Source organism: Bemisia tabaci, chromosome 7, assembly GCF_918797505.1.
Source record: "Bemisia tabaci chromosome 7, PGI_BMITA_v3".
In the NCBI taxonomy this organism is placed as follows: Eukaryota; Metazoa; Arthropoda; class Insecta; order Hemiptera; family Aleyrodidae; genus Bemisia; species Bemisia tabaci.
The window spans coordinates 47,394,454-47,408,276 of record NC_092799.1 but is presented as its reverse complement, the minus strand read 5'-3'; the positions used below and the strand labels follow the sequence as shown (position 1 = coordinate 47,408,276).

The 13,823-nt window shown below is 39.8% G+C and overlaps 1 protein-coding gene across 1 annotated transcript in view; it reads right to left on the bottom strand.

Annotated features, from left to right (window-relative positions):
• LOC109041194 (PDZ_signaling and DUF4749 domain-containing protein Zasp66) overlaps positions 1-11,046 on the bottom strand; it is a 29,041-nt gene extending 17,995 nt beyond the window's left edge. The window contains exon 1 of the mRNA XM_072302650.1: positions 10,861-11,046. Within this exon, the coding sequence (XP_072158751.1) occupies positions 10,861-10,926 (66 nt within the window). The 5' untranslated portion in view covers positions 10,927-11,046. The remainder of the gene's footprint in view (positions 1-10,860) is intronic.
• Between the last annotated feature and the right edge of the window lie 2,777 nt (positions 11,047-13,823).

Below are 13,823 nucleotides of genomic sequence, written 5' to 3'. Positions count from 1 at the left end.
TGTCCTTGAAACGGAAACAAGAAAATAGAGCGAGATACCGACAGTGCCAGGCGGAGCAAAAATTCTGAAAAGTCATCTCGAAAAATGAGAAATTTTGCGTGAGAAATGGCATCAGCGCGAGGAATTTAAACTTCACCGCGCCGTCATTCTTCATAAGAATGTCTGATGTGAGCAAGGTAAAAATAATACCTTAGTCAACCGAAGATCAGCGTTGATGTTGCCTTATTTTTAGGGAAACTTCATTTCGCGTACTTCCGGTAGCAATGTTTCAACACATTTTTATTTTATGCGACGAAGGCGTGGTAGTATAGATGTTTGGAAGAGAGGGAAAAAACCAAAATAATAATAACAACAAAATCAGAGGCAAAAACGCGATACGAGCCCCCTGATTTCCTCCGCATGTTGCATTTTCTCACTGAAAACTATACGACATCCTGCCTTGAAATATTGAGGGTACAAAATTATGTTTCTTGGTTTTCTATTTAGAAAAAAAAAATTTAAAGAAGAGGGAAAATTACGTGACGTGTAGTACAGTTAGACTGAGCCTGCTTATAGTCTTAGGATTAAACACTTAAAAACATTCTCCGATTTTGAGTTCAATCTACGTTATTTGGACCTATTTCTGTCAAACGGAACTATGTGCATTATGACTTGAGCCCTGTTAGCATATAATCTGATGAGACTCAGGGCTCATTTCTTAGTGCACATAGTTCTGTTTGGCAGAAATACATCCATTTGTGCCTGTAAGTATAAGTGAGCGCCAAACCCTTTTTCCGAAGTGCATACAGTACATCCAATTAAGTAGGTAGGTAGGTAATTATGTTTTATTATTGTGTGTAGGTAAGTATACGCCAAAAACCCGATTGAAAACGGGATTACATCACTTGGATCGCGTTTAGCAGAAAGGAACCAAGCAACATCAGCTATTGCAAAATTTAACTGGGCAATTTATTTTTTACAAAGAAGGTCTGTGCGGATTCCTTTGAAAATTAAGGGAATTTGGTTCGCACGATGCAGAAAATTCTCTGAAATTTGAGGCAATCATTCGGACAACGGTTTCCATGTAAAAATTTAAAATGCCCAATAAAATTTGGCAATAGTTGATGTGGCTTGATTCCTTTCTGTTGAACGCGGTCCATTTGGAGACTGAAAAGTAAAAGACCGGGGGGGGGGGGGGGAAGAGAAAAATAGAGGGTAAAAGAATTTTAAAGTAAACAATGCCCGAAACCGAAACGGATGCTTAGTCGAGAATTTTCCCAACAATCTGCGAAATGTGTGCCAATTTCTCTAATTTGAACGAACAATTGTAGCTTTACTTTCTTCTGCGATGGCGCAATGCTAAAAACATCTAATCGAAATGCGTGCCAGAATTCTTTTTAACACAAAAAAAACAGAGAGACTGAGGTGGCACTCTATCAGCGCTTATTTTCATTATGAATTAGAGGATTTTAGGGTTACTTATCCTGCGAAAAAGCCTGCGATCTTGTCAAAATATGCGAAGACTTGGAATGAAAAGTCTTGATTGAAATTATACAGCTACATTTCGCATTAAAACTGTCTCAGTTGTCTGAGTTCCTGACGAGAAATTCCACTGTACCTGGTACTTTTGATTGCTGATCGAATTCTAAAAATTTTAAAGAGAATGAGCCCCAAGAACTAAATCCTGTGTGTCATGACACACACATAATCAAAGAATCATAAAGAACCCTGGTAAAAATTGGCGATACGAGCTGCGTTTCAAAATACCATAGGAGTTCTTATAGCCGACTAAAAAAGGTCATTGAAAATCATATTGCTGGCTGTAGAAAGCGGAGCAAATCATATGGCCGGGCTTTACGAAGCTATAAAAAAGTATACAGTCGGGCTACCTATAGTTCCTATCGCCGCGCGGGCTTTACACTTTATCGCCATTGGCTATAAAAGGCTATAAGAAATTGTGTAGAAATTCGTGTGCTTTTGGAAATCATTAAGTTTGATACGGAACTACCTTAAATTTTAAAAAACACACATTATGTTTTCCTTTAAAACATATTGTTTTTCATCAATTAAAATGAGATGGTCCATACAGAGTGTGCAAACATTTCAAAATCATGGGTTGAAAAACGCTGACTCCGCGAGATTAAATATTAGAGCCTAACACAGAGCGGAGCGGCGACGCATTGGCGCCTACAAACCTAACAGGGATACTTCACGCATTGCGCGGCGACGCACTGGCGCCTACAAACCTAACAGGGATACTTCACGCATTGCGCAATGCGTGCCACGGCGTCTGAAGCAACTATTTCACACCAGTGTATTGCACAGTATCATAAGATATTGAAGGCGCTCCAAGATATTAAGAATGACAGGCATCCTTCAAAAGTAAGGAGCTTTCCTCGCAAAATAAATCAAGTTACTACGGCACCAAAAGAGAGCGGTAGTCCAAAAACTAACTAAGTCCTAGTATCCGTATTTAGTAAAGTTTAGCATAAAATTTATCGTCTGGCTGTTGCTTAATCGCCATCGGCTATAAAAGGCTATAAGAAATTGTACAGCCGGCTACAGAAGCTATTGGAAATCTTACAGCCGGCTTAAGTCTAAAGTATTTTGGAAACACATTCTACTGCCAATTTTTACCAGGGAAGTCTTGCATATCCCAAAAGTATATACAAGATCGATCAGTCCAAAATTTTTCTTATTTTATCAGATATTTTCACCTGGCGTGGCCGAACAATTCATAATTTATGATCATATTATAAACACGTGCTCAAAATAGATCAATTAAAATTTGCGTCATTTACTGAAATCCATGAAAACTAGAAAGCGATTCCAACGATTTTACGGTTCTTACGTCAAAGAAAACTGTCATTCATTTTTTCAAAGTTTCCCTCATTGTGTGTTTATTTGCTTGATTATTAATTTCGAATTTGCAACTTTTTGGGGGAAACGATATGGAAGAGCGGTTGCTCCCGCCCCCACCCCCCTTCCTCCACTTATCTTCAGGGCGTACAATGCGACTCCTCTTATACAACTGGACTGCATTTTGCAATTTGGAACTATAAATTCTCGCCCGGTTTAAAAACAACGTAAGTGTCATTAGTGTCCCTATGCGCACAAGTGCTTTTCCAGAAGAGCCAGAATTTATAGTTCCAAATTGCTAAATGCAGTCCAACTGGTTAGCCCGAAAAATGTTTTACACTTTGCCACTGATTCAATAACAATTGCCCACGCGGAGAATTTCCGTCTGCCCATAAATTACGTAACGCACTTTTTCGGCATTTTTGACACCCCTCCTCCCGGTCCCTCTTTTAAACGCATTAAAGACGTAGCTCCTAATCCTTTAACTTGCAAAAAACAAAAAAGCGTAACGCTTTCCTCAAGCCATCCCTCCCCCAAAGAGGGTTACGTAATTTATGGACGGCCCCCAAGGTCCCAACTCAAGGTATACCTGGTAACGTTACGTTTCAATAAGCAATTCTTCGTCAAAAATTTTAGAAAAATTTAAATTTTCGCAACATGGTAAATAAAGGAGTCAAAATTTATCCAAACGCCTCCTCTCAAATTCCAGGTGTCTCTCATAACGCCACCGACTGCGCGCGCACACGCATGCGTCCTGCGCGACCAGTCTGAAATTCGGGCGGGACACTGTTAACCTAGTTGTCTTCGGACTCGTATCAACGAAAAATATAACAGAATATTCGCTGACGTCACCGACATTTCACTTGTTTCGCGGCTAAAAATAGGGCGCTGGATCCCCCCCGACTCCCAAATCTTGAATGGGAGTAAGCTTGGATTGTTTCAAGGTGTACGACGAGTTAACCTTACACTCTCGCAGCCGCCTTGCCGACGCACCAACACATCAACCGGGATAATTTTAGATACTCCCGCTTGCCGTTTCGACTCGATATTTGGGGGCGATGTCGAGGAATACGTATCAAATTCGGCAAGGCTGGTGCATTCTCGTCTCATTAGGTCTTACTCCCGGGTTCCAGAATAGAGGCTGATGTGCAAATGTGCGTGCTAATTGACCCCTTCCCCCATTTGCTGACCCCGTTGCATCTGAAAAAGCTAGCGGGGGCGTTGCGCTAATGCAGAGCTCATTAAAAGCTGACGCGGTGCGGGGAAAATTGATAAGTCCACTGTATAGACCCTGATTGCGCGTTTCGCGAGCCCAGCATAATCGTAGTTAAAGTTTGTATTGGGGGGGGGGGGGCGAGTATCCTTCACGGTGGTATACTGTTATTGACCGACTACATGCAATCATAACTTTCCAATAGAGGGGGAAGGGGAGAGGGGGAAGAAGGAAGGGGAGAGGGGGAAGGAGGAAGGAGAGAGGGGGAAGAAGGAAGGGGAGAGGGGGGGATGCGATTCTTGAGAGTTGGCAAAACTGTATTTCCTCAATTTAAATATATGCAAAATGATCGATTGCAGCTTGCCTCACCTAAAATCGATATATTTAATGGATTTAAATGGAGGAAAAACAGTTTTGCCAACTTGTAAAATCGCTACTGGGAGGGACCCTTTCGGACCCTCCTCACCCTCCTTGCGACGCTGATGAGTAAGGGTTGCGAAGCAAGGAACTCGAGGAAGTGGGAAAGACGACGACGTGCTGCGAAGGGAAGATCAAAAGATGTGTTAGAAATTGTGAGTAAAATATATTCGAAATTACGGCAACTTCTTGACGAGGAATACCATTGGACCGTTGGCACCCATAAGGAACTCTAACAGTGACCTCAAGAATTGATCAAAATTTCTAAGCGCTGAAATAATTCAACACGGAAAATTTCTTCTTTCTCTTAAAGTACTCTGTTTCCATGGCGCAGTCTCCTCTGCAGGGGCGGGATCAGATTTACCTTACCCCTACAATCAGTGTTTCAGATAATAATGTCCATCGGAGACTAGATAATGACCGGCGATGCTGGAGCACCCAAATATACGATTTCCGTGTATTCAGATCACCCACCATTATTGTGTTCCCATCGTGAGAAATATACGAGAAGATGGCGGAAGATCTAACAACAACCCTTCTCTAGTAAACCAATGGAGTGGAAGATCTATAAATCACAATCATCACCGGTTTGTGGGTTGTAGGAGGTAGACCGCTAGAGGGGTGAATTGGGAGAGACTCAACTGGTTGCGCTCCTCACGCCACCTGGTGGCGAGATCCTGAAACGCAGACCGTGGTATCCCCTCTCCTCAGCCCTCCGTTAGCAGACAGTCTGGCTCTGGCTCCTGACGACCTTGAGGCGAGGAGCGGGGAGCTCGACCTTCGCTCCTTTGACTTAAGCCGCTAGCGCCGGCGTCTCCAGACTTCGGGTTCTTTCCGCATTCCTTTTCCTTCTTCTTCCTCTCGCGACACACTTCTCGGGACCACCTACGTTGAATTCATGGAATCAACGTACGTGCGTTTGACGCTCCCATTTTAAGCGATTGGGATGAATGATACATCATTACCGGTAGTTTTCAACGAGGAATTCGAATATGCACTCAGATTTGAGGTATCGTGAAGTATAATTTTTTCAAATGTAGAGCTATGCCGCAGAATGCACTTTGATTTAGATACACTCTGCTCTGGGATTATCCAAACATTTTATGATTCCGTAAGCCGTTTAGGTTCTGTATACTGCCGTGTTAAGCAAGAACGCCGTAAATCCATCAAGATTCTCCCTCGATTTTTGGAACTTAACAAGTCATAGAATCAAAACTGTTTTACCAATGCACCTCAAATTTTCAAGTTAAGTTCTTGTCCCAAGGTACACAAGTTTTTCTGCTATGATACGTTGTTTCCAAAAAATGTAAAATGGCGTTTACGGCGTTTTTGGGTTGCGCGGCAGTATAACGGAGCTTAGAGGAGCATGCATGTCAACGTTGTAACTAGGATATCGACGGTGTAGGTCGGCGATCACATATCTCGGTTTGCGACATCGCAGACCTCCTGTCATACTTTATTTTTTAAACGGGAAACTACTCCACGGCAACTACAAAACTGCTATGATTTTTTATTCTCTGCGCGAAGAAAATTCTACATAAACTTCAAGGAATGATGTCAATTTGTTCTCCTTCAAAAAATAACATAGAGGCGGAGACTTTCAGACACCGCGATCGATATATGTGATTGCGGACTTACGCCATCGATATGTTTTAGATTAAGTTACGAATACAAGTACATTTTACATTTTATGCTAGTGCACCGAAATTAGAATCGTCGGAAAAATGAAAAAAACAGCTGGATTATTCTGATCCTTTCATGGTAAAATATGATAAATTTGAGTCTTTTGTATCGGGTCAATAATACTGAATGTGATGGTACTAAAATAAATCAATTAATGAATATCGAAGACTTTTGTGTTCAAAATTTCTGAAAAGTCAGGGAATTTTGAAATCAAAGAAAACTTGCTACTGGGGTCATCCTCAAAGTCTATGCAGAGAAATAATCCGATAAATTCAGTTGGCGCTTTTCGGTTCAGAGAATCGAACTTTTCAGTCATCCGAATCAATTTCTTGAGTTGAAAGGACCGAATCATGCTTCGATGAACCAACAATTCAGCTACACGAACCGTAGATTCAGTTTAACGAGCTGGAAAATTTCGGTTCACATGAAGCATGCCGAATATTCACCGAAAATTTGGATTTGTTCGACACTGCATTCGACTTCCGATTCCGCTGTCATAACCGAACAGGTTTATTATACGATCAAAGCTATAATATTTCGAACAAAAAACGCCTAAGGAGCGTTCCTGACGTTCCTGAAATGGGCATTTTTCGGCATATTTGACCCGACCGCTTTTGTAACGTATGTCCCTATCCTTTAACACTTAAAAATAACGTAATGCCGCAATCACACGCTGAATGTGGGAGCTGAATGTGGCTTGAATGTGGAAGTCATCGTCCCGCGATGCCTGAATTTTGCGCGTGACGCACAAAATTCAGCAACGATTTTCAGCGACCATCGGATAATGTTGGATTTGTCTGAACTATTCGAATAGATTTGACACACATTTTGCATCCAAGCCACGCCTTACGTGACCGAGGGGGGGGGGGGGGGGGTGTCTGCCAGATATGATAAAAAAACCAGCAATTCTGGAAAAAGTCTGGGAATTTGCGCTAAAGACCCGGCCACCACTAGACAAGATTAAAAGTTAAACGCTATCATACATCGACGGTAAAAATACAATGTCAAGTATCTCGTTTGTAGAATTTTAGAATCTCTTCTCTAATTTAAATTCTTTAAAGGGGGAAAAATCAACATCATCCCTTGCAGTTTCCATAGAATTTTTTTCGCATTTAAAAGACAAACCACGGAAGTTTTGAATGAATGACGTTGAGCAGTTTTCTAATGAAACAAATAGAATATGAATAGACTATGAAAATTGCACCTTGTCAACATGTTTCCCTATTCCTCATAATTCTACGTAAAACTTAATAGAAACGCGATGGATATCGAGAAAGGTGCAGAAACAAGCTAAGCAAGTCTACCATTCGGGGTGCGTATAGGCAACTAATCGGCCTCTGTAGTGATTAAAATTGTATGAACGATATTTTGAAGGCGTTTTAAAACTGCTGCATTCTATATTGCGCTGTTGTTGAAGTGGTTACGCGTAAAGGCACACTGCTTAGTACCACATTGCTTAGAATTTGCAACACGGGCTACATTCAGCCCTACATTTCAGCAACCGATGCCAGAAAGAAATATCCGATTCCTGCATAAAAATCATCAACCGAGCAATAATCTCTCACAATGTGTGTTTTCAGTGTCAGATTCCAAAGCAAAGCTGTTTTTAATAAAAATGAAAAATAGCCGAACATTATGACAAACTGAAACATCATTCTGTCAAAGAAAACAAACTGCACTGCATGAGCAGTAAAAATTCCAATCTAACTTTCTAGTATGGGAACAAGCTCGAGCTGAAGTGGGAGGGACCGTTTCGCTTCAAGTCTGACTGGTTCAAAAAGACGCGAAAAGATAAACTCACTGCAATTGCTGGTGCTTAAATTAGATAAATTGATATTTTAATGAAATCGCGAAATTACATTCTACACAGCACGTGAGAAGCACCAACAGCCGCTATTACAAAGTTACAGCCGCGTGTGAGTAATGTTGCCGTTCCGTACGCATAAACCAAGATGATAGCCATTTAAACCGAAGAACTTCAACAAAATTTAAAGCACTTCGTGGCAATGCAGTTGTTTAACGCGGTCATTTTCACCTACGTACTATAATAAATTGACCGCACTGGCAGTAACATAATATTCGGTGGATGAGAGTTGGCAGTCCAGCGCGCTTGACGGACGCATGGAAAAAAAAGAAAAACGAGAAAATTGAAAATATAACACCACGGAGCTGTGGCTCGGGCGTCTGGTGAGAATTTATTTCGGTTCACGTTCAGTTTTGGCAGATGGACGAAAATTACAGACATGCTGACAAGTACAGACTTAAGATTTCGGCTCGCCGCGCCGGAGATTAGCGCTATTCTTCGAAAAAGCTTCGCAACTTTTCGCTTACACTTTCCTCTCGACCAGACCGACGGAATGACAACATAATTGGTCTGCGTCAAATCTGAGATTGTAGGCCATCAGGGGTAAAGTAGTTCAAGTATTTTACACAAAAGAATGAGGTTAGAGGAGGGAAAATCATGCATGATTCTACGTCATGTTTCACATACCGAGGCACGATAGGCAAACCAGAAAAAACAACCATGAGAGCGCGAAGAGTGAATGGAATCCCTAATAATAGGAAAAATAAAATAAAGTTTCTTTAAAAAATCAATTTTGAGGCCCTAAATTAAAAAAAATAGTCTTTCGCAGGTATAAAACTTCCAACTCTTGTGTTTTTTCTAAAAAAAAAAAAAAAAAAAAAAAAAAGGCAGGGCTATCTTCATTTATCCACTCAAATGAGCATTATAGATTTTTTTTTTGGGGGGGGGGGAAGAAATTTTATTTACGTACAACGTATATCTACTAGAAGGATATTTCTTGTATGGATCCACATGATTTGAAACTAAACTAATTTCACTAAATTTAAAGAGTAACGTCGGATAATAAAATCAGAATTATAGATGAGCATTAGTTTGAAAAAAACTTAGGAAGGGATAAGAAAAAGTTCATTAGAAAGTAAAATTGTGGTACCCAATGAATTTTATTATTTGCACTGAATTCCTGAAAGAAACCCATTTAGTAGGTAATGCTAATACGTGATGATTAAAAAATGATAGGTAAAAAAAAAGGAAAAAAAGGAGGTAATTTTCAATTTTGAGAAAATCTCCTGACGGCGACAGATGAAAAGAATAAAAAAGCGAAAATGTTTTCAAGGAGGGATGAATTTTCCACTAATCCTCAGGGCAAACTTCAGTATTTTGCATCAAGTCGCGAACTCAAACTATACGAGTTATCATGACTGCTACTGCTATCCTTATCGAAAAAAAGCGAACATGTTTTCAAGGAGGGATACATTTTCCAGTAACCCTTAGGACAAACTTCAGTATTTTGCAAGTCGCGAACTCAAACTATACGAGTCATCATGACTGCTACTGTTATCCTTATCGAAGTGCAAGGTTACAGAGTAATTTAAAAAAATTGAGTAAGTTCACGTGTTTGAAAACGTTGGTCTATGTAACAAGCAGATTGTGAGTTACATTACATGCAATTCAAATTTACTGAAATGATACTTGAAAAAGATGATTGAAATGGATTAAAGGTAAAGGTAAAGGTAAAGGTAGGCATTAAGAATCTAAAAGCATTGCTGCAGCCCATCACTTATTATTATTTCGACAGTGTGCACTCAAACACTTTATTTTTCTTTCTTTCTACACTGTGATTCTTTTTGGGAGTAAAGTTTACACGTCTTTACAGCTACTTTTAATGTTGTCAAAATGTCAGCTGAAGAAATGTCAAATAATAAGAAAACACATAGGCAGTTTCTTAGTTGCTCTATTCTCCATATCTGGAATTTAGGGTGAATATGAATTTCATAAAAGGAAAGCTCAAATGGGAAAATATTAGTTGTAAAAAATAAGCTGAAAAAATAATTAGAAAAAATACGAGGAGATGACATTGGAGAACTGAAATGTGAAAGTAAAAATATCGAAGGACAGGAAATCATAATGTAAAGCTATAACAAGAAGCTAATGGGTAGATGATTCCCTTGCTCACATACTTTTCAAAAAAGCTAATTAATTGTGATATTTTTATCAAATAAACATTTGTCTTGAATTTAAGAAGGGATATTATAATCAAAGGTTATTGTTTAGAGCACGATTTCGCGGAATTGATTTTTTTTTTTTTTTTTTTATTTTTTATTTTTTTTTATTGGTCGATTAAGAAAATATACATTAAGGCGACACAATGAGTAATAATACTTCGTGGAGTTGATAAAAATGATACAAATTAAAGCTTTTCTTTCGTATTAACAGATAAGAGAATGGTTGAGACTCGGAATGACTCATAAAGTGCACTTGACACGGTAGAACTTTTGCAGAATGTTGACATTTTTCTTACGGTGTAATGTATGAAAAATGCAACGCAATCATATCAATCGGAGTGTAAACTTTTAAACGGTAGAATAAAAAATGCACAGAAGACGAAAAGTCTTCTCGTCGTAACCCTCTGCCTGATGAAATATCACTGAAAATTAGAGGTAAAATTTTGATTGAAAAGTTCGGGGAGGAGAAATTATTATTGCACAAATTTTCGAATTACTTTCCATAATCCACGAAAGTTGCGTCAATTTTTATACTGGCCGGCCATCGTAAGTAGCTAAGCGATTTTCCACGAGTAAACCATGAAAAAAAAATCCACAACGCACAGAACCCGTTTATTTTTCATGAATATGCGAATTATTGCAATATCCTAAGGGTAGCTTTGAGGAATGCATTCAACCCTTACCCATAGTAAGGTGCTCTCGTCGGAGTAGTAGGGGTTAACGTCGCTTTTTGGCTGGTGGAGCATCATCTTGACACGTTCACTTTTACACAGACACTACGTTCGGAAAACACCACTCAACTTCGAAATTTTTACTGGATGGAAAAAAGTATAAACAAGTATTTATAAATAAATGAGAAAAACAACATCGGGAGAGTTTCGGCGTTTCGGGGCGCCCCCACCACGAGTCTCCACCCCCTTCGGGAGCTAAATTTATCGGCGACCGAGGACCCGAGCTGCCGAGGTAGCGAAGAGAGCAGTAAATGCAATTCTGCATGAGCCATGATTAGCACGTGATTTTATGTGTCTCGAGGTTCATCCCAGCATGCACTTACTTCTCTCTTTGCTATCACGGTAGCAAACCGACCTCTTTCCCGGCAAATCGAATCTCGCGCCATGACTCGACCGCAGCGCCGCACAGGATTTACGGGAAAATCACTTTTCCTCGTTTCCCATTCACACAGCCCGCGCTATATCCGCCACGTTGCCATATTTTTACCATTTTCTGTTGATCATTACAGCCCGCGGAACGAGTTCCGAATCTTGGAAGCCTTTATTTGAAAAGTGTAACCCATGGGAAGGCTCGCAGTCTAGTGCACTAGAATGCCAGTGCTAAGAGGATTCTCCTCTATAGGGGCCAGAAACCATTTATAAAATACTTAATCATGGTTAGTGCATTTCTCTAATTTCGGACCAAGAATCCGATATCAATCTCGAAAACTCATTGATTTCCCATTGAAAAGCGCAAAAAATCGATACAAAGAATCGATAGTTAGATTCGTCAACGCGAAAAATAAATTATTCGTGAAAAATAAGTAGGAATCGGTGTGCTACAGCCATCTTGTAGGTGCATTCATTCAATCATGAATCGAGATTTACCAATTTCAATCCTAAAAATAATCGTTTTCCGTAAAAAATTGCAGAAAATCGATATAACTATTCGATTGTTCGACTTCCTGACGTCAAAAATCGATTTTAAAAGACGTAAAAATACGTACACATCGGTGTGCTCAACATGTCTAAATAACGATAAGAAGGAACGGCAATCAATTAGGCGGGTTTTTCGTTCCTTTGCCCCCCCCCCCCTTCGTAACTCGAAAACAGTTCCTATATGAGTATAGGAATCTTGAGATTTTTTCCGGAGTTTTGTGACAACATAATAAGCTTCCATTTAAACCTAATACTCCGATGGTCGATTTGACTGCGTAAAATGGCACAAATTGGGAGGCTTTTTGTATTGTATCATATTGCAGAAAATTTATTTTGCAAAAATAAAGAAAAATACATCAATTATACAAAATTGTTTCCCAAATGAGCTTGCCTTGTTAAAAACAATCATGCGTTATCATATGGACTTCATTTTGCAATTTGGAATTATAAAATCTGCCTCTTCTGGAAAAACACTTATGTGCATAGGGAAACTAATGACATATACGTTGTTTTTAAATCGGGCTAGAATTTATAGTTCCAAATTGCAAAATGTAGTCCATATGTCGGCACCATGTTGGCGTTATTTTTGTGGGTGACGCATGCTAACAACGTGGTTCCAACTTGGTCTCAATATTATTCCACGTTGATATCATATTAAACACTGCTCATCAATTTGTTACCATGTTGATACCATGTTTCACCCACCATTCACCCATTTACAACGTCCGTTTCCAGCACGGATGGACTGATTTTTTTTCCGAATTAATTTAATCAAGATAAGAGAGTAAACCTGGCAACAACGTGTGAGATATTTAGAGCGAGAGATTAACAGAAAGTGGAAGCGCGGGAAAATCGTTTTCTCATTTGAATTCGGAGGCCAGGCCAGCGAGAAAACAAAGAAAGCGAAAATTTCGGCGGGAGATTTATGAGGCAGCGGAGGGCTCGATTCCGGAAGCGTGGCGGCCGGCTGGATTGACATTGAATCCGCGCTTTCTTCCTCAACAGTCAACACCAACGTCAACAACAGAAACCGGGGTGGCAAGAGGTGGGCCGAAGTTATCCCTCCTACGAACGCGCCCCCCTTCCAGAGATAAACTTGCGCAGTTCGCGAAGTGAATACGTCAGACTCTGTCCATTCAAAATTTTCTCTCGCGAAAACAACTGAAATCGACGGAGATGGAGTTGGTTACAAAACTTAAACAAATTTAGGCAAGACTTTAAGCAAACTAACACACTGAAAAAAAAAATACACATTGGATCTAGAGTCAAGACTCTTGAAAACATTGACAAGAAAAAGTACTCTTAATTCAATCAGAATCCAGCTTAAATCAAGAACCAAGCCTCTTAATTTAAGCGGATTTCGTTTTGATTCAAGCAAAAATCCGATTGATTCAAGAGTAGTTTTTCTTGTCAATGTTTTCAAGAGTCTGGACTCTAGATCCAATGTGTTTTTTTTCCAGTGCAAACTAACACCTTTTTGTAACAAACAAATAGAAAAGCGTACACTGTTGAAAATCGAGAAGTGGCATTCGCTGTCGGAAGCTATGTAGCGCCTAGAAACCTCGGGTGATATAAATGCGAAGTGAAATTGGAACCATGAAAGCATACGACTGCTATAAAGTAAATTTCTCACCGTAATAGCGTAAGTCACTCCGTAAGGAGCAAAGATTCCGCTCCGCATTCATCATACACATATCACTCGAGGTTTTTAGGCGCTATATAGATTCGAAGAATATCTCCCTGGAAATTTTGCCACTTTTTAGATAAAAATAAATGTACACTTTCTCTCCCTGGAAGTTATAGCCAAGTTCGGCGTGTTCCGGAGGATGGAACATAACAGTATTCCAACTTGAAAATTTTCCACTTGTACATCATATTTTCACCGGAAAACATACAGGATCGCAAAATTTCTACAATCCTGTGATACTAGGATTGCAAGCTCGCGGTGTGCATTGTTAAGAAATGGTGTACACCGGGGTAGGTTCGACACAATAAAA